The sequence below is a fragment of the Chamaea fasciata genome, unplaced genomic scaffold (assembly GCF_029207755.1).
Source record: "Chamaea fasciata isolate MVZ Bird 193981 ecotype frontalis unplaced genomic scaffold, bChaFas1.0.hap1 SCAF_2, whole genome shotgun sequence".
NCBI classification, from domain to species: domain Eukaryota; kingdom Metazoa; phylum Chordata; class Aves; order Passeriformes; family Sylviidae; genus Chamaea; species Chamaea fasciata.
The window spans coordinates 116,744,402-116,764,406 of NW_027094087.1; the positions used below are offsets into that span (position 1 = coordinate 116,744,402).

Genomic DNA, 20,005 nt, shown 5'->3' on the forward strand with positions numbered 1-20,005 from the left:
GGATGCAGACCCTCGGCTCCCTCCTGTCCCGCCGCTGGGCCTGGCTCCAGCCCTGCAGCACCTCTGGACCCATGGCCACGGCCAGAGCTGGAGCTGGCGCTGGACATGCCACGGGGTGAGCAGGGCACGGCTGCCGCCTGTGGGGTCGTGGGTAGGGGCACTGCAGGGACTCCCTCAGCCCCACAGGTGCTTGGGGGGCTGGCTGAGCCTTAGAGCCACTAGTAGCAGGGGCTGAGTGTGGGGCAGAGGGAGTCCACATGGGGATGGAGTGACCCCAGGTCCCTGTGCCCCCCAGCCGCACTGCCACCCCCCGGAACTGGACCCTGGACCCCGCCGGGGACTGGCACTACAGATGGATCAGCCTCATGGTGCTGCCCATCCTTTACAACTGGGTCGTCCTCGTCCTCAGGTGCCAGGCACTAGGGGTGGGGTGTTGGGGTGGGGGTGCGGGGTGTCCTGGCCCTGTCCCAGTGACACCCCGTGATGCCACTCGTACCCCAGGTGCTGCTTCCCCGAGGTGCAGGAGGCACACACGGGGCTGTGGCAGGTCCTGGACGGGCTCAGTGATGCACTGTATCTGCTGGACATCGCCGTGCACTTCCACACAGGTGTGTACATACACACACACACACACAGAGACACACAGGTGTGTACACGCAGAGACACACAGGTATGTACACACACACAGACACACACACAGGTGTGTACAAACACACACAGAGACACACACAGGTGTGTACACACACAGACACACAGGTATGTACACACATGCACACGCACACAGACACACACACAGGTGTGTACACACACACACACAGAGACACACAGGTGTGCACATGTACACACACACACACACAGGGACAAGCATAGGTATGTACACACACACACTCACACCTGGTACAGACGCCACCCAGCCCCACACAGAGGATGTCTGGGTGAGTGGTCTTGAGTCTCGGCACCCACCACTCACCCCCTCAGTCCCATGGCAGCCCAGGGAACCACCAGTGACATGCCATAGGGTGCTCATCCAGGGTTCCTGTCCCCTGGGTCCTCCCTGTGCCCCATGCTGGGCACCTACCTGGTCCCCAATGCGAGCCCTCTCCCATCACAGGGAGGTCCTGAGCAAATCCTGCCCCTTGGGCCCTGGCTCCCCTGTAGTGCCGTGGCTCCCCTGGCTGCCCACTCAGGTTTCCTAGAGGACGGGATCCTGGTGCGGGACGTCAGCCGGACGCGGTGGCGCTATCTGGGCTCCTGGACCTTCCCCTGGGATGTGATAGCTGTGCTGCCCACCGAGCTGCTCTGCCTGCTCCCAGGGGTCCCCAGGGTCCCCGGGGTGCCAGCAGCACGTGCCAACCGCTGCCTGCGGGTGCCGCGACTCTTCGAGGCCTTCGACCGCTGCGAGACGCGCACGGGATGGCCCAACGTGTTCCGCATGGCCAAGCTGATGCTGTACCTGCTGCTGGGTATCCACTGGCACGGCTGCCTCTACTTCGCGCTGTCGGCACACCTGGGGCTGGGCAACGACCCCTGGGTCTGCCCCGGCTTCACCCGACCGCTGCGCCGCTACCTGCACAGCTTCTACTTCTCCACGCTGGTGCTGGCCACGGTGGGCGACACGCCGGCGCCGCAGCGCGAGGAAGAGTTCCTCTTCCTCACCGCCGGCTTCCTCCTGGCCGTGCTGGGCTTCGCCACCATCACTGGCAGCATCAGCACCGTCATCGTCAACCTCAGCACGGCCGCCTCCGCCTTCTACCCCGATGCGGGGCCGGTGCGGCGCTACCTGCGGGCGTGGGGCGTGGGCGGGCAGCTGCGGGGTCGCGTGGAGCGCTGGCAGCAGCACCTGCGGGCGCAGCGCAAGCTGCCGGCGGAGCGGGAGGCGCTGAGGCACCTGCCGCGGGGGCTGCGGGCCGAGGTAGCCGCGGGCGTGCACCTGGCATCCCTGCGGCGTGTGGGGCTGTTCCGCAGCTGGGAGCGCGGCGTGCTGCAGCAGCTGGTGCTGCGCCTGCGGCCACAGGTCTTCGGGCCCGGGGAGTTCGTGTGCCGGCGCGGGGACGTGGGCCGGGAGATGTACTTCATCCGCGAGGGCCGCCTGGCCGTGGTGGCTGAGGACGGCGTCACGCAGCTGGCCGTGCTGGGCGAGGGGCTCTACTTCGGGGAGATCAGCCTCATCAACATCAAGGGTGAGCTGCGCCCTGATGCTGCCCCGTGGCTGCCTTGGGGTCATGGATCCCTTGGGCTCACGGCCCCCCGCCCCGCAGGCAACCTGGCAGGGAACCGGCGCACAGCCAACATCCTGAGCATCGGGTACTCAGACCTGTTCTGCTTGGGCAAGGAGGACCTGGCCGAGGTGCTGGCCGAGTTCCCCCGTGCCCGTGCTGCCATGGAGGCCAAGGGCCGGGAGCTGCTGCTGCGCATGGGCCAGCTCGACACCGGAGCAGAGGCGGCGGCACTGGCGGCCGAGGCTGAGGCGGAGCGGTGGCTGCAGGGGCTGGAGGTGGCCCTGGAGGGGCTCCAGACACAGGCAGCCCGACTGCTGGCACAGCTGGAGGCTGGGGCCCTGCGCATGGACCTGCGTGTCCAGCGCCTCGAGGGGCGGCTGCAGCTGCGGCAGCAACAACGGGACAGAGCAGTGCGGGCAGAGGGGGCAGCAGGAACGGCCTCACCACGGCGGCCTGCCAGGACACGGGGCCCTACTGGGGGACAGGGCCCCCCCAGCATGCAGCCTTCAGCCAAGCCACACGGCATCCTCAGGGCACACGGTCCCCTCAGGGAACAGGGTCCCTCCAAGGTGCAGGGTGCCCCCAGGACACAGGGTCCTGCCCAGGAACCAGGTTCTGCAGGAGGCTGGGGTGTCACGGGGGTGCAGGGCCCATCTAAGGCACAGGGTCCTCACAGAGCACAGAGTCCCCATAGAGCACAAGGTCCCAGCGACATGCAAGGCCCTCCCAAAGCACGTGATACCCCCACGGTGCAGGGTCCCCTCAGGGCACAGGGTCACACTGGGGCACGAGGTCCTAGTGGTATGTATGGCCCCAGGGGGGCACAGGCTCCCCTCAAGGCACATGGTGACCCCGTTGTACAGGGTCCCCTCAGGGCACGGGGGCCGCCCAGGGCACAGAGGCAGATTGGGGCACGAGGTCCCGGTGGCACGAATGGGCCCAGCGGGGCACAGGCTCCCCCCAGGGCACAGGGGCCCTCTGGGTCACGGAGTTCCAGAGGGGCGCATCTCTCCGGGGATCGGGGGGTCGGGGTCCCACGAGGGGTGGGGGTGCCGCGGGACTAGTTCCGCGGGGCTGAGGAGTGACCGGGAGGGGGACATAGCAAAGACCACTGTTGCCTGGTGACACCGACAGCTGCTGCTGCGGGACGGGGACTGGGACGGGGAAGGAGCCGGGGTGGGGACGGGTCAGGGTCATGGAGTTTTGGAGCCGTGAGCAGCTCGGGACCACCGGCCCCGCCGGGCCGTCCCAGGGCAGCGGCAGGGACGCGGTGACAGACACCGCGGTGGCGGCAGCGGCCGCCTCCCGGTGCCTCAAGAGCGCTCCCGGCGAGCCCCCCGAGCTGCCCAACCCGCCCAGGACTCCGGCTGCAGCCCGGGGCTCCCCGAGCCCCGCTCCCGCTGCTCTCCAGGGCCCCGCCCGTTCCCCCCTCCCCGGGCTCCCTGTGTTCCCGCCTCCCCCGCGCCCCCCGGCACCCCCCGGGCTCCCCCCGCCGCCGCCACCGCCCCCCGCCCCCCGCCCCCGGCCCGCCCCGCACCGGGCGCCGCCCCCGCTTATCCACCGGCGGCTCGGAGCGGATCGGAGCCTCGTCCCTCCCGGAGCCTCCCGGTGCCTGATCCTTCCCGGTGCCTCCTGCCGGAGGGGGGGGCGGGGGGAGGCGGGGGGGGTCCCCGCCATGGACCCCCGGCCCCTCAATGAATCGCTGCAGGAGATGCTCTGCCGCTCCGGGAACGGCACCGGGAACGGACCCGGCACCGGCAACGGGACCAACGACTCGGTCTGCGACCTCCTCCGCAGGGGCCTCCGCGGGCCCCCGGCGCCCAGAGGTGAGAGCAGGGGCGGGGGGAAGGAGCGGGATGGACCCGGGAAGGGACTCCCCCTTCGTGCCCGGCCCTGCGCTTCCCGGCACGCCGGCACCCCGCTTCGTCCCGCCGTGCCACCCCGGTGCCCGCCGCCCCGCGCTCCGGTTCTCCCGGTCCCCGACCGGTGCCGCCGCCGTTCCCCGCCGTGCCCCTCATCGCACCCCTCGTCCCCGAGCCCCGCGCCCCGGGCGGGAGCTCGGTGGCCGCGGCGCTGCCCAGCGGTCCCTATGCGGGTGTCGGCGCTGCCTGAGGGAACACGCCGGGCTGTGCCGGTGGCAGCAGGAGGGCGGAGGGGACTCCGGCGGACACAGACACCGCCCGCCCCGCACCCCTGCCCCACTGCCGGGGCCGGGACCTCCAACTGAACCCTCGACTGGGACGCCCCCATCCCACCCCGCGGCTGGGGCCCCTACTCCGGCTCGTCGCTCCGCTCTCCGGGCTGGACGTCCCCGGTCCCCGCGCCGCCGGGGGAGCCGCGGCTCAGCACCGAGGCAGAGGGTGGGCAAGATGGGGGCACCCACCCGGATAAGGGTCCCCCGGCCTCACAGAACTGAGCCGAGGGGCGTGGGGCTCGCCCCAAATCCCGGCGAATGCCACGCGGGGGGAAACGATGCACTCATCTAGCGGGTCTCCATCGAGCCCGCACCGGTCACGCTGGAGCCCGGGTGTCCCCGTGCCTGGGCCTGTGTTGGGGTGCCTTTGGGGTGCCTTCAGAGTGTGTCTGGGGGGCCACCGGGCTAGCCATGGGGTGCCATGGGAGTGTCTCTATGGTGGCCTCGGGAGTGCTTTCAGAGCGCCTCTAGGGTGCCACCTGGGTGCCTCGGGGGCGCACCTGGGGTCCCATCGCAGCGCCGGTGCCCTGCTGCCCACAGAGCTGGACGTGGCGGTGCGCGTGGTGCTGTACGTGCTGATCTTCGTGCTGAGCGTCGGGGGCAATGCGCTGGTGGTGGCTGTGCTGGCACTGAACCGGCGAATGCGCACCGTCACCAACTGCTTCCTGCTGTCCCTGGCACTGAGTGACCTGCTGCTGGCGCTGTGCTGCATGCCCTTCACCCTGCTGCCCGGCCTCATGGGCGCCTTCATCTTCGGCGACGTCGTCTGCAAGCTCGTCGCCTACCTCATGGGTAGGGTGGGGCACAGCGGGGGCTTGTCCCCACCTCATGGGTAGGGTGGGGGACACCAGGGGGGCCCCGTCCCTACCTTGTTAGTGCATGGGGGCACAGGGAGGGGGCTCGTCCCTGCCCCGTGGACGTGTGGGCGTTTACCCCTACCTCACGGGTACGTGGTACATATACACCCCCTACCTCGTGGGTACACGGACTACAGCGGGGGGCTGCAGGTTGAGGTGGGGGCCTGTGCAGCGTCACGCCATGCCCACTGACACCCCCTGCGACCCGCAGGGGTCTCTGTGGCCGTGTCCACCTTCAGCCTGGTGGCCATCGCCATCGAGCGCTACAGTGCCATCTGCAACCCGCTGCAGTCGCGCGCCTGGCAGACGCGGTCCCACGCCTGCCGCGTCATCGCGGGCACCTGGGCGCTGGCGGCGCTGCTGATGCTGCCCTACGCCGTGTACAGCACCACGCGGCCCGCCGCGCCCCGCCCGCCCCCCGCGCAGTGCACGCACCACTGGCCCAGCGAGCGCGTCCGGCAGGTCTGGTGAGTCCCGGGGAGGGAGGAGCCCCGCGGGGCTGAGGGGATGCCGAGTGACCGGGGCCACCTGTCCCAGGTACGTCCTGCTGCTCCTCGTCCTCTTCTTCATCCCAGGCGTGGTGATGACGGTGGCGTATGGGCTCATCTCCCGCGAGCTCTACCGTGGCATCCGCTTCGAGCTGGACGTCAAGAGGGAGGTGGCAGGTGAGGGGATGGGGCGGGGGTGAAGCTTGGCACGACTCCTGTGTGGGCAGAGTGCCCACCCCAGGAGGAGAGGCAGGGCTGAGCCCTCACTCCTGCTGCCCACTGCAGTGTGTTCCTCAGGGATACCCCGCTTTCCTGGGGACCTCCTTGTAGCCTTGGGGTGCAGCACGTCCCCGTGGTGCCACGGCCATTTCCGTGTCCCCTGCACCCCATCCCATCCTCCTGGAGGATGCTGCCATGGTGTTGGAGTGCAGCGTGTCCCTACCGGTGCCATGGCCATGACCATGCCTCCTCACTCCACAGCCCAGCGTGGCATTGGGGGGGACCCAGCGCCCGCCTGTGATGAAGGTGACGGGTGCTACCTGCAGCTGTCACGTCCGGGTGCAGCACTGGAGCTGCGGGCGCTGGGGGCGGCCGCGCAGCAGGACCGGGCGCGCATCAACAGCTCGGGGGCCCAGCTGGCAGCCAAGCGGCGCGTGATCCGCATGCTGGTGGTCATCGTGGCCATGTTCTTCCTCTGCTGGCTGCCCATCTTCGCCGCCAACACCTGGCGTGCCTTTGCCCCGCGGGCAGCCCAGCGGGCGCTTTCGGGGACCCCCATCGCCTTCATCCACCTGCTCTCCTACACCTCGGCCTGTGCCAACCCCCTCATCTACTGCTTCATGAACCGCCGCTTCCGCAAGGCCTTTGGGGCCACCTGTGCGGGCTGGGGCTGCCGCCGCACCTGCCCCCGCCGCCCGCCCGAGGACGAGCCCCCCATGGCCAGTGCCTCGCTCTCCAAGTTCAGCTACACCACCGTCAGCAGCCTGGGACCCCCCTGAGCTGGAACGCCCCTGAGCCCTCCAACTCTGGTGCCTGGGGCCCACGTGAGCAGGACCCCCATGAGCCCCCCATGGCCAACACCCTTCTCTCCAAGTTGAGCTACACCATCCTCAGCAGCCTGGGACCCCTGAGCTAGACCCCCGTAGGCCCCCTAACACCAGTGCCTGGGCCGCCCCCCGAGCTGGACACCCCCAGCAGGACCACCCCCCCCCGAGCATGAACCCCTGCCCTGCCAGCACCCCCGTGCCCCTGTCCCTTGCACCGACAGCCTCCCGCCCTCCCGGGACAACCTTGCCCACTATCCCCCGCTCAACCCCAGCGCCCCCGAGCCCCGGCTGGATGGGGGCGAGGGACGGGCGGGAGGACCCTTGGGGCTGCGCAGGTCAGAGGCTGAGGGAGGTCGAGGCACCCCCAGCCCCGCTCAGCCCGGGGTCTCCCCGCGCCGCTCCCCGGCTACGGTCACAATAAACTGACCCTGTGCCCACTGCGCCGCTGCTCCCAGCGCTCCTGGCCCGCCGGCACGGAGGCTCCGCGGGGCAGCTCCGGGCGGGACGTGGGGTCGGCACCGCGCCAGGCTCGGGGGGCTGCGGGCTGGGACGCCCTGCGGCGGGCACCGCTGAGCCCGGCGGCGGCGGTAGCTGAGGGATGGGATCCCCGGGCCCGGTGCACCCAGTGCCACCCCGGAGGTGTGACCGTACGCGGGGGGGGACCCCAGGGGAGGGGGACCCCAGGGACCGCCGCCATCCCCAAGACTCCATCTCCCATCGTGCCCCGCGCGCCTTACGTGAGCCCGGCTCCCTCATTTGCATACGGCTCCCCGCCCCGGTTGGCACGCCCCATCCCCGTCCGCCCCCCGACATCGGCCACGCCCCCCCTCACGGCCACGCCCCCGCCGCGCTCGGCCACGGCGCCGGGGGCCGGGCCCGGCCCGCAGCCCCGCCCCGAAATCGACCCCGCCCCTTTTTCTGCCTTGCCCCGCCCCCTCATCGGTAAACGCCGGGTCCCGGCCCCGCCCCCGAGCCGGCCCCGCCCCTCCCGCGGCCATGGCGGCCGGGGTTCGGGCCGCGCCGGGCCGGATGGCGCCGTGCCCGTGGCCGCCGCTGGCCCTGGCCGCGCTGTCGCTGCTGTCGCTGCTGTCGCTGCTGTCGCCGCCCGTCTCGGCGGGGCCGCCACCCGGCCCCGAGGAGCAGCTGGCGGCGGCGGCGCCGCGCTGGGGCTGGCGGAACGTGTCGTGCCCGGCCTGCCGGGTGCTCTTCGGGGCGCTGGACCTGGCGCTGCAGGTGGGCACGGGGAATCGGGGAGTGCCGGGGCACGGGGGGCACCGGGGGGTCACCGGAACGCCGGGAGAGGCACGGGGAGGGGTGGACACCGGGACACCAGGACGGGAAGAGTGAGGAGCGGGAACGGGGACAGAGGGGACGGGGACGGGACGGGACAGGACAGGGACAGGCCGGGCCAGTCCCTCGTGACGGGCCGGGGCAGGTCGGGGCTTGTGACAGACACGAGACCAGGTTGGGAATGGGGACAGGGACGGGCGGAGACGGGGCAATGACAGGCTGGGACGGCTGAAAGAGGAACGGGGACGGAGGCGGGGACGGGCGGGGTCATGCCAGCGGCTCCGCTTGGGGGAACGGGGACGGGCTGGGACGGGAACCGGAACGGGGACATGGACGGGCTGGGATGGGGACTGGAAGGGAGGGAGAAGGGAACCGGGCTGGGGAACAGAGGGGCTGGCGGACGGTGTGAATCCTTTCTGGCCTCGGGATATCCACCTGAGTGGGCGGGGGTGACCGGCGGGTGTGGGACAGTGGCAGCAGCCAGGGTCCCTCCCGGGGGTGCCGTGCCCATGCCGGGGGTGCCGTGCCCGTCCCGGGGGTGCCGTGCCCATGCCGGGGGTGCCGTGCCCGTCCCGGGGGTGCCGTGCCCATGCCGGGGGTGCCGTGCCCGTCCCGGGGGTGCTGACGGGCACAGGCCAGTGACGGCAGCTGAGTTCAGTGTGCAGGGCCGGTCCTGGGGAGCTGATGGGTGGAGGGCAGCAGCGCCCAGAGGTGTAGGGTGCTGGGGCCATCCCGAATGTCCATCCCCCCGCAGCTGGAGCCGAACGTGGCCCGCGTGGGGCGCGTGGCGTCGCGGCTGTGCCAGGAGCTGCGGCTGGCGCGGCCACCCGTGTGCCGCCAGGCCGTCCAGCTGTTCCAGGGCGACGTGGTGACCGCCTGGGCACGCTCCGTACTGCGCCCGCCCGAGGCCTGCGGGCTCCTGCTGGGCCCCGGCTGTGGCCACTGGGACATCCTGGGTGCCTGGAACGTGTCCCTGCCCGCAGCCCCCAAGCCGCCGGTGCGGCCCCCCACGCCGCCGCCACCTGGAGCGCCCACCGCCCGCATCCTCTTCCTCACGGACCTGCACTGGGACCGTCAGTACGTGCCGGGCAGCGCTGCTGCCTGCCCGGACCCGCTGTGCTGCCGCGGGGCCCTCCGCCAGGGGCCGGGGGCCGCGGGCTTCTGGGGCAGCTACAGCAAGTGTGACCTTCCCCTGCACACCATCGACGCGCTGCTGGCCCAGCTCCCCAACAGCACCGGTCACGCCGGTCACAGCGGTACCGGCAGCAGTAACGGCACCGGCAGCTTCGCGGCGGCGTACTGGACCGGGGACATCCCTGCGCACAACGTGTGGCAGCAGAGCCGCGGGGACCAGCTGCGGGCGCTGCGCACGGTGACGGCCCTGCTGCGTGCCCGCCTCGGGGGGCTGCGCGTCTTCCCCGCCGTGGGCAACCACGAGGCCACCCCGGTGAACGCCTTCCCGCCGCCCTACGTGCGGGGGAACCGGTCGGCCGCCTGGCTGTACGACGCCATGGCCGAGGCCTGGCAGGACTGGCTGCCCCCCGCCGCCCTGCACACCCTGCGGTGGGCACAGGGCAGGGCCGGGGGTGGAGGGCTCCAGTCTGTTGAGGGCCCAGGGATGGGGAGTTTGTGGATTGCAGGGGTGGGGGGCACAGGGCTGGGGGGTTCTAGGCTACTGAGGCCTGGGTATGTGGTATTTGGGGTACCAGGGATGAGGGGACACAGGGCTGGGAGGCTCCAGAGTGGGGGCTCTGGGCTGTCTGGTGTTCTGGGGTAGGGGAGCTGCAGACACAGACAGTGGGGGCTCAGACCTGGGGACTCGGGGCTACTGAGGGCTCAGGACTAGCAGGACACAGAGCGATCTCCATGCTGGCGGTGCCAGGCGCGCTGGGGCTGGGTGCAGATGCCTCAGCTTCATGAGGGGAAAGGTGGAGGGAGGGGGGTCATGGCTGGTTGGGGTACAGAGAGGGCTGTGGGATAACGGGGGCTCCAGGCTGGGGGCTATAGGTGAGTGGGCAGTGCGGGTGGCAGAGAGCTGGGGGTCCATGGGCTGGGTGCAGGGTCTGTGGATCAGGGAATGCAGCACTGAGCCCCCCTTTTCCGCACAGGGTCGGCGGGTTCTATACGGCACAGGTCTGGCCTGGGCTGCGCCTCGTCTCCCTCAACATGAACTTCTGCTCCCAGGCCAACTTCTGGCTCCTCATCAACGCCACTGACCCTGCAGGGCAGCTCCAGTGGCTCATGGGGGTCCTGGCAGATGCTGAGCGTGATGGGGAGAAGGTGTGGGGGGGTTCTGGGGGGACATGGGGGGTCCCGGTGGGCCCCGGGCAAACCCCCAGCCCTGGCTCTCTGCCCACAGGTGCACATCATCGGGCACATCCCCCCAGCCCACTGTCTGCGCAGCTGGAGCTGGAACTACTACCGCATCGTCAACAGGTCGGTGCCTGACCCCTGCCCAGACCCCCACACCAGGTGACAGACCCCTGACCGTGTGCCCCACCCCACATGCCAGACCCCCATTCTGTGCCCTGGCCTCCTGCCCTGTGGGTTGGACCCCTGTCCATGTGCCCTCGACCCCCATGGCAGACCCCCCACCCCACAAACCAGAGCCTGGCTCCACACCCTTAAGTGCCAGATGCCCACCCCATGTATCCTGGGCCCCCGCCCCACATACCAGGCCCCAGGGCCAGGCTCAGGGTGAGGATCCAGGGTGGGGGTCTGGGGGCCGGGATGCCACCCCCCACTCACCCGACTGTGGCAGGTTCGAGGGCACCATCGCAGCCCAGTTCTTCGGGCACACACACCTGGACGAGTTCGAGTTGTTCTACGATGAGGAGACGCTGTCACGTCCTGTCTCCATCGCCTTCATCGCACCAAGTGTCACCACCTACATCAACCTCAATCCTGGTGCGCCCCAACCCCCGCCGCGTGTCCCCCCAGACCGGCCCAGTCCCCCCGGTACTGACCGTCCCTCCCGCCGCAGGGTACCGCGTCTATGAGGTGGCCGGTTCCTACCCCGGGAGCTCCCACGCGGTCCTGGACCACGAGACCTTCATCCTGAACCTGACCGAGGCCAACGCGGCGCCCCCGGGGACGGCCCCGCGCTGGCGGCGGCTCTACAGCGCACGCCAGGCCTACGGGCTGCCCACGGCCTTCCCGGCCGACTGGGACCGCCTGGTGCGGCGCATGCAGGACGACGAGCAGCTCTTCCAGCTGTTCTGGTTCCACCTGCACAAGGGGCACCCGCCCCGCGAGCCCTGCGGCGGCCCCTGCAAGGCCGCCCTGCTGTGCGCCCTGCGCTCCGGCCGCGCCGCCGACCCCGCGCTCTGCCGGCCCCTGCGCCCCGCGCTGCCCTTCCCGCGCGTCCTGGAGCTCTGGCAGCAGCGGCGGCTCTGCTGACCCCGGCGCCGGCAGCGGCGGGGCGGGACACGGTCACGCCGGGAGCAGGGGCAGCACGTGGTGTCACTGGAAGCAGGGCAGGGACACGGCCACACGGGTAGTGGGACTGCAGTCAGCGCAAGGTCACGCCAGGAGCAGGGCTGGGAGCGGGATCGGCACAAGGTCACTGGGAGTGAGGTCGGGATTGGCACACAGCCCCCATGTCCCACCAGTTACACAATAAAGGCACAATGGACGCCACCACCACCCCTCCTTAGCCTCTCCCACCAGGCCTGGAACTGGGGTCAAGATCAGCACGTGGTCCTCATGCTCCCATCACCCTCCAGTACAGGTGTGATGGACCCCACTGTCCTTCATCCTCCTCACTACAATTCTCAGCTGCAACAACTTAGAGAGACCCAAATGAGGGATGCTGGGACCCCACTACAACGCCTCCTTGTCCTCCCTGTCTGATTCTCACCCGCTGTGATGACAACTGGGATCAGCTCACGGTCCCTGTACTCCCATCACCCCTCTGATAAGGTGTGGATGGGCCCCACTGCCCCTCTTCACCTGCAACATCCTAGGAGGACCCAAACCAGACACAACACCCTCATCCCTCCTCCTCCTCCTCACTGTGTGAGGCCAGATGCAGAGCCAAGCCGGGCTGGTGGGATGGGTTTATTAATTAATGATTTAGTACAACACAGACCCTCGTTACGCCACATGCATTGGGGACCTTGGGGGGGGCGTGGCCCACCATGGGGGCAGTGGCGGGGGCAGGACCCCCGACCCAACACCCTGGGTAACTCTGTGCCCTGGAGCGTTGGGTCGGGGGTCCTGCCCCCCCGCGCTGACTTGCCCAGCTGCATGCCCCCCGTGCCCTCACCCCACTCACGGGGTCTGCGCCCCTCCCCGCCGCGGTTTGAGGGTCCCCAGGAGGGTCTGCACCCCCCGGCGCACAGAGGAGCCCACCCGCCGCGCCACCGAGTCGGCCGGGGGAGCCGGCAGGCAGGAGCTGGAGGCCTGGGGCCGCGCATCCAGGCACTTCTGGTAGCGGAGCTGTGGGGAGCGAGGGGGTCAGCGGGGGGCAGGGGGAGCCCGGGGGGGGCCGGGGGGTCGCACTCACCACGCAGGCGGCCTGCAGCGCCTCGCTGAGCCCCGCGGCGTTGGGCTCACACCACACCATGTGGCAGCAGAAGGTGCCGGGAGCGCTGGCCATGATGAAGGCGAAGGCGCGGACGTCGCGCCCCACGCCCATGAAGGACAGGAACCGCACGCGGCACTCGCACAGCACCGCCTCTGTCTGGGGGGCACGGGGGTCACTGGGGCACCCCGGCATGGGGATGGGGCACCGCATCACCCATGGCATGGGGAGGGGTCGCTAGGGCACCACCGGAGGAGAAGCAGCGGACACTGGGGCGAGGGGCAGGGGTCACCGGGGGTACCCATGTGACAGGGAAGGGGACACCCCCAGGATGGGGACAGGGTCAGCAGAGCACACGGGGTGTCACTAAGACACCCACCAGGAAGGGTGGGGGGGTCACTCGTACCCTGGGCCTGGGAGGGTTCAGCACAGCCCCCCGGGGTGGGAGGGGATCCCCCAGGGCCCCACGGGATGTGGTGGGATGGGGGCACGATGGAAGGAGCCATTGTGGCTCTGTGGTACAAGGATGTGCCTCTGCAGCCCCTCTGGCATGTGACAGGGTCACTTAGATCCCAGAACAGGAAGGGGTCACCAGTGAGGAGGGGGGTCAGCACAGCCCCCCTAGGCCAGGGAGGTGGTCCCAGGTGGGGACGCTCCTGGTGGTGGGTGATGGTGAGGGTGGGGGTCCCAGGGCAGGGGGTCCCAGGGGGGCACGCACCTGGCGGTGAGCAATGGTGAGCGTGGCGGGGGCCACACTGACCACCACAGGCGTGGGTGAGGGGGGCTCCCCTGAGCCAGGGGCCAGCGCCGCCTCCAGCGCCGCGTTGATCACATCCATGCCTGGGGGGCACAGGGAGGGTCAGGGCAGCCCTGGGGGTGCCCCTGCCCCACAGCTCCCACACGTGGGCTGGAGGACCCCCGAGACACTCCCCCCTTGCCCTCAAGTCCCCCACTCACCCACTGGCTTGGCAACAGGGACACAGCCCAGGTAACACACGGGGAAGCGCTGAACCACCTCACACTTGGGGGCTGGGAACTCCACTGTGGGGGAGGCACTGTCAGACACCCCCAGAGCCCCCCAAAACACCCCAGAGCCCCAACATCCCTCCAGAACCCCTTCCCACCCCTCAGTGCTCACCCGGCACCCAACCCCTCCCCAGACCTCTTGGACTTTGGGCACTCCAGTGTGGGGGGACATGGCAGACCTCCCCAGAGCCCTTCAAGACCCCCCAGAGCATCCCAACACTGCCCCAGAACACCCACAGAACACCCAACGCCCCCCACTGCACTGCCTTGCTTTTGGGGGCTGGGAGCCCTACTGTGGTGGAGGACATCGTCAGACACCCCCCAAGCCTCCCTAAAAGCCACCCTCTCTTCCGACTGCCCTACCCCAGGGAATGCAACCTCCAGACACACAATCCCTCTCCCACGGTCGCCCTGCCCACCCACAGGACTCCCCCAGCAGTCCTCCAGCATTTCCTGGTCACTCCCAGACTGCCCAATCCCCTCCAGGTCCCCCCCAGAGCCCCCCAGAGCCCCCCATACCCTGCAGGGGAGGCTCCCCCAGCCGGGGGGGGTCTGTCCCCAGGCCGTTGCCTGCTGCCCGGGCACTTCGCCGCTCCGCTGTCAGCTGGGGGACAGGGGGACAGGCCCTCCCAGACGTCACCCCACGGTGACCTCCAGGGACCCCCGTGGTGACCCACAGTGCCCCAGAGGTCACACGAGGGGCAGCCCCAGCCCTCCTGGCTGTCACATGATGGACGCCCCAGGGATCCCTGGCCCCTGTGCCCTGCAGCAGGTCTGTGGGGACCCTGGGGAGGGGAGGGGCTCACCCAGGAACAGGCCTGGGGGCTGGCTGGAGGGGCCTGGGGGTCTCACCTGTGTGCAGATGTGGTGCAGGCTAGGGCAAGTCCTGGCGGGTTTCTGGGGGTCTCACCTGGGCACAGATGTGGTGCAGACCACGGAAAGGGAATTTGGGGTGGGTTACCTGGGCCTGGGGGGTCTTGGGGGTGTCTCACCTGGGCCCAGACCTGGTACAGGCCAGGTGGGCGGCTCTCGGGAGCTTTTTGGGGGTCTCATCTGGGCAGAGACGTAGCTCAGGCCAAGGTGGCAGTTTGGGGGGAAACCCAGCGGAGGGTTGGGGGGTTTTACCTGGACACAGAACCAATACCAGCCAGAGCAGGGGCTCCTGGGGAAGTTTTAGGGGTGGTCTCCCTTGGGCACAGACACGGTGCAGGCCACGGGGGCGGTGTGAGGGGGCCCTGGGGGTCTCACCTGCGCACAGACCCGGTGCAGCCCGGCGGCGATGGCGCTGGCCGGCCCCTCGCAGCGGAACACGTGGCACTTGAGCACCTGCGTCAGGGGGTCCCGGGCCACGTATGCAAAGTCCCTTGGGGGGAGGAGGGGGGCACGCTCAGACCACCCCAGAGCCCTCCCCACCCAGCCCCAGCTGGGACTGGAGCCACGGGGGCTCTGGGGGCAGGTCGGGGCCGTACCTCTCCCTGTGTCCCAGGCAGCACAGTGGAACAGAGCGGGATTAGGGGGTGCCAGGGGGGCCACGGACCCCCTCCTCCCCAGCCCCAGGACCCGTCCCACACCCCCCGAGGGGCAGGTCTGATCCTGCTCCACACCCTTCTCGGCTGGGGGGACTCGGTGCTTGGAGCCCGTAGCCCCCCCCACCCAACCCACGGGACCACATCTGCACGTCCTGTGTGCATGTGACGCCCACAGCCCCACACCCCACCCATGCGGGGATCCCAGCCCCACGGCCCTCTCCACACTCAGATGCCCCCAGCCCCACACCCATGGCATTCCAGAGCCCCCACCCCACACTGTGTGGGACCTCCAAGCCCCATGAAGGTCCCCCCCATCCCTGCACCCCACGTACACAGGAAGCCCAGCCCCCTATGTCCTGAGACCCCTGCAGACACCAGAACCCCACGGCACCCACACCGGACCCCAGCGCCACCTCCAGCTCCACGCACGTGGGCACCCCTGTGCCCCCCAGCCCCACGGGTGTCCCCCAGCCCTACAGGTGCCCCCCAGCCCCACGGGTGTCCCCCAGCCCTACAGGTGCCCCCCAGCCCCACGGGTGTCCCCCAGCCCCAGGGGTGCCCCCAGCCCCACGGGTGCCCCCCAGCCCTACAGGTGCCCCCCAGCCCCAGGGGTGCCCCCAGCCCCAGGGGTGCCCCCAGCCCTACAGGTGTCCCCCAGCCCCACGGGTGTCCCCCAGCCCCAGGGGTGCCCCCAGCCCCATGGGTGTCCCCCAGCCCTACAGGTGCCCCCCAGCCCTACAGGTGCCCCCAGCCCCAGGGGTGCCCCCCAGCCCCAGGGGTGCCCCCAGCCCCAGGGGTGCCGCACCTGCTGCCGTGCCGGCCCACGCCCCAGACGCGGATGGCACCCACGGGCTGTGCGTGCAGCAGGGCGCGGTCCTGGGGGTCCACCAGCTTCAGCGTGCGCTCCTCCAGCAGCAGCAGCGCCCGCGCCTGGGGCACGGCAGGGTCAGGGGCACGTTCCGCTCCCCCTGATGTGGGGGCACGCGGCGCTCCGGGGTCACTCACCTCCCCGCAGGTGCCGGCGGGGCCATCACGGGGCCCCGAGAGCTGCCGGATGCAGGCGCTGACAGCGCTGCTGCTGCGGCCAGGGCCCAGCTCCTCCTCCCGCAGCTGCACCCAGCCCAGGGAGCGCACCGGGAGTCCCTGGGGCAAGGGGGGAACGGGAGTCACTGGGGGACGTGTGGGGCAGGGGCTGTGGGGTGAGGGGCAGCGGAGAAGGGAGTGACGTGGGGCAGGAAAGGCATGGAGTGCGAGGCAGGGGTGGTGTGGGGCGGCGGCTGTGGGGCAGACATGGTGAGGGGCAAGGGGGCAGGGGGCAGGTGCAGGGCAGCCTCAGCTCCCCAGCAGTCACCCGACCCCTCACTGCCCCAGACCGTACGGCGCCGGGCCCTCGGGGCAGGGTGGAGCCCACAGAGGGGTGTGGCAGCGGCCCCTCCCATGCAGGTGACAGGGCTAGGGCATCCCTGGGCTGGGTGGACCAGACCCCACCGGAGTGGGGAAGGGGCCTATGGGCCGGGAGGGTCAGGAGAGACTGGCCCTACCTTGGAGTCCAGCACATCCTCCTCGCCCAGGGCCATGCTGCAGGAGGAAGGGTCAGGGGGTCAGTGACTGCACCCTGGGGCCTCCCCACCCCCTGTCCCTGAGAGCCCTCTGGGATCCCCCCATCCCACACCTGGGTCATTGCACCCCGAGTACCTCGGACTTCCCCCTCCCAAACCCCTGCCTTGAGATCCTGGGGCTCTCCTAAGTCCAACTCCCATCCCGAGACCCCATTATCCTGCCCCACACCTGGGTCCCTGCCCCCCTCAGCTCCCACTTCCCACCAGACAGCCTCTGTCCATTCTGCACCTTGTTACCCACGGTCCCACATCCCGACACGGCCCGGGCACAGCCCCACCCACGCCCCGCATTTTCCATGTGTCTCCCCAGGCCCTGTGCCCCCACCATACCCTTCTCCTGGTGATCCTGGGCCTGGGGACAGCATCTCCAGGTCTGACACTCCTGGCTCCTCATCTTCCTCCTCCTCCTCCTCCTCCTCCTCTTCCTCAGCCGTGGGGTCCTAGGGGCAAGGGGGCTCTGTGGGGCCGGGCGGGCACTGACCCCCAACCCTTTCCCATCCACTACCCCCTCTCACCTTCCACAAGTCCCCATCATTGAAGGTCTCGGCCGGGGCAAAGCTCGTCCAGGAGAGCTGCAGGGGGCTGGGTCAGGGTGCTCCATAGGGCAGCCCCATAGCAGCCCCCCCCAGTCACCCCACAAGTGCCCCATGGCTCCCCCCAGTCACCCCACAGCACACTATGGGAGCCCCATGGTAAGCCCAAGAGCAACCCACACCCATTGCACTGGTGCTCCCCACAACCACCCCACCAGTCACCCCACACCCCACAGCCACCCCCCTTGGCCCCACAGCGGCTGCACAGCCACCCCCCAGTCCAAGCCCAGACTCACGGTGGGGCCCTCGGTGGGGGTGCTGCCATCGGAGGGGGTCTCATGGGGCCCCCCGGGGGGCTCCCACTGAGTGGTGCCAGTGGGGACGTGCCAGTAGTAGGTGCCCGAGGTGTCCTGCACCCGCAGCCACCCGGGGGGCAGGTCCCCGTGTGCTCCCGCACCACACGGCCACAGCGACTCTGCAGAGCACGGGGGGTCGGAGGGGGTCAGCCCCGACCCCACACACCGCCCCACACAGTCCCCTGTGCCCAGGGACAGAGGGCATGCCCCAGGAGGGCTCCACGGGGACAAGGACACAACGGAAGGGGCATGGAACTAACGGGGGCTGGGGACACAGAACAGTGCCCAGGGGGACCAGGGGACCAGGAATGGCACCCGGGGGGCTGGCAGTGTAGCGGTGGGCAAACAGCCAGGGACTAGGGGAGCTCAGGGGAGCTCAGGGGAGCACGGGGGCACGGCAGGACGGAGCAGGTGGGGGCAGCCATGGGGCTCTGTGGGGCAGCCACAGATTGTCAGAAGCCCCAGTGGGGCAGCTGTAGGACAGCAGGAGGTCACCCTGGGGCTCCGTAGGGCAGCCATAAGTCACCGGTGCTCCGCGGGTAGGCGCCCACCTGGCTCCTCGGGGGAGCTGCCGGGGCTGCCCTGGCTCAGCGTGGCCCAGCTCGAGTCCTCGTCGCTGCCGGGGCCGGGCCCCCCGAAGAGGCGGCTGGCACTGCGCCCCGGGGGCTCCCGCAGGCCCCGCTCCGTGCCCAGGGCCGGCGGAGAGACCCCGGGCCCGTCCTCCTCCTCCTCGTCCTCCTCCTCGTCCTCGTCGTCCTCCTCCTCCTCCGAGGCGCCGATCAGCAGGGCCCGCGGGTCCCGGGCGGCGTTCCGGGCGTTGCGGGCCCGCACGCCCGGCTGCAGCGCCCCGGGGGACTCCCCGTGCGCCCCGGGGGAGCGCCCCGGGCCCGGGCCCGGCTCGAGCTCGTTGCGGTTCTGGTCCTGCCCGGCCTTGGCCCAGCCGGCGCCGGGCAGCTCCTCGGCCGGGGCGCCCCCGGGGCCGGTGCGGGGCTCGGGGGGCGCTCCCAGCCCCAGGCTCAGCCCCGGGCACCGGTTGTCGTTGGCCAGGTCGCTGCGCTTGCTCAGGGCCCCCGACATGGCGCCAGGACACGGGGACGGGACCCCCGGCACGGCGGGACCCCCGGCCCGGCCCGGCCGCGGCTGCCGGTGCTGGGGGTGGGGAGGGCGGGGGGTCCTACAGCCCCCGGGGCGCCTCCGCGTCCATCGGGCCTGCGGGGAGCGGGGGGTAACGGGGACCCACGGACGCTCCACGGCCCCGGGTCCTCCCAAGGACTCGGCATCCCCCCGCAGCCCTCTCACGGACCCGGGCGGCCTTCCCCAGCACCGGCATCCCCCCTCCCCCCGCCTCCTCCGGGCCCCGGGGACTCCCCCCCCCCGGCACCGGCATCTCCCCCCGCCGCCTCCTCCGGGCCCCGGGGACCCCCCCCGGCACCGGCATCCCGCACTGCCCCGGCATCCCGCACTGTCCCCGCCGCACGGCCCCGGGTCCCTCCGCCGTCCCCTCAACGACCGCGACCCCCCGGGTCACCCCGCGACTCCCCCGGCCCGGGGCCCCTCCGCATCCCCCCACGGCCCTGCTAGGGGAGATCCCACGGGGACCCCGCACCCACGGACCGCTCCCGCTGCCCCCGACCCGGGTCTCCGGGGTCTCCCCGGGCCTCAGCGCCCCCATCGCCCCCATCGCTGCCCGCGGCGCGGCGGGCCCGGCCCGTGTCCCCCATTGCCGGTACCTGCGGCGGCGGCTCCGCTGCCGGGGGTCGCGGGGGGGAGGGTGGGGGGCTCGGGGCCGCGTCACTTCCGCTTCCGGCCGGCGGGGGGACAGCGCCGCCTCCCGCGCCGGCAGCGCCGCAGCACCGGGACCTTCCCGGACCCTCCCCGGCATTACCGAGACCCCTCCGGACCCTCCCCGGGACCCCTCCGGGCCCTCCCCGGCACCACCGGCACCCCTCCGGACCCTTCCTGAGACCACCGGGCCCCCTCCGGACCCTCCCCGGCAGCACCACCGGATACCCCCGAGACCCCCGGGGCCGGGAGCCCCGGGCCTTGCTGGCGGCGGGCAGCTCGATCCGGCCCTGGGTGGCAGCGGGAGCTGGGCGGGATGGGGAGCTTCCCCCCGGTGATACTCCCGGGGCCGGTGACCCCGACACTGCCCGTGCCCGCCCCGCTGCTGGGGCTGTTCCGGGACCCCCCGGTGCCACGGAGCAGCTCAGCCCAGCCGAGCCCCCCGTGACCCCCAGCGGCATCCCCCAAGGCACCGGCAGCGCCGGGTCCCGCCCTGCTGCCCCACACCGGCCCCGGGGCTGGGCGGGGGCAGCACCGGGAC

General features: G+C 71.1%; 4 protein-coding genes across 4 annotated transcripts; 3 read left to right on the top strand and 1 right to left on the bottom strand.

Annotated features, from left to right (window-relative positions):
- Positions 1 to 2: 2 nt before the first annotated feature.
- CNGA4 (cyclic nucleotide gated channel subunit alpha 4) lies at positions 3 to 3,283 on the top strand. The gene is made up of 5 exons (XM_066177259.1): positions 3 to 115; positions 296 to 409; positions 502 to 608; positions 1,188 to 2,180; positions 2,259 to 3,283. Exons 1-5 carry the CDS (start codon positions 3 to 5, stop codon positions 3,281 to 3,283), a joined length of 2,352 nt encoding a protein of 783 aa, XP_066033356.1.
- Positions 3,284 to 3,805: 522 nt separating this feature from the next.
- CCKBR (cholecystokinin B receptor) lies at positions 3,806 to 7,321 on the top strand. The gene is made up of 5 exons (XM_066177262.1): positions 3,806 to 4,045; positions 4,954 to 5,205; positions 5,482 to 5,737; positions 5,808 to 5,935; positions 6,239 to 7,321. Exons 1-5 carry the CDS (start codon positions 3,895 to 3,897, stop codon positions 6,754 to 6,756), a joined length of 1,305 nt encoding a protein of 434 aa, XP_066033359.1. The 5' UTR covers positions 3,806 to 3,894; the 3' UTR covers positions 6,757 to 7,321.
- A 480-nt stretch (positions 7,322 to 7,801) lies between these two features.
- Positions 7,802 to 11,733, top strand: SMPD1 (sphingomyelin phosphodiesterase 1). The gene is made up of 6 exons (XM_066177260.1): positions 7,802 to 8,037; positions 8,849 to 9,657; positions 10,203 to 10,374; positions 10,454 to 10,530; positions 10,856 to 11,001; positions 11,078 to 11,733. Exons 1-6 carry the CDS (start codon positions 7,834 to 7,836, stop codon positions 11,491 to 11,493), a joined length of 1,824 nt encoding a protein of 607 aa, XP_066033357.1. The 5' UTR covers positions 7,802 to 7,833; the 3' UTR covers positions 11,494 to 11,733.
- A 589-nt stretch (positions 11,734 to 12,322) lies between these two features.
- APBB1 (amyloid beta precursor protein binding family B member 1) lies at positions 12,323 to 19,472 on the bottom strand. Its single transcript, XM_066177263.1, has 14 exons — positions 19,413 to 19,472; positions 18,234 to 18,891; positions 17,623 to 17,801; positions 17,309 to 17,365; positions 17,124 to 17,233; positions 16,716 to 16,752; positions 16,180 to 16,317; positions 15,980 to 16,104; positions 14,894 to 15,008; positions 14,165 to 14,249; positions 13,577 to 13,660; positions 13,338 to 13,459; positions 12,602 to 12,778; positions 12,323 to 12,534 (listed from the first exon to the last, which is right to left on the bottom strand). The coding sequence occupies exons 2-14, from the start codon at positions 18,757 to 18,759 to the stop codon at positions 12,367 to 12,369; spliced, it is 1,923 nt and encodes a 640-aa protein (XP_066033360.1). The 5' UTR covers positions 18,760 to 18,891; positions 19,413 to 19,472; the 3' UTR covers positions 12,323 to 12,366.
- Positions 19,473 to 20,005: the final 533 nt, after the last annotated feature.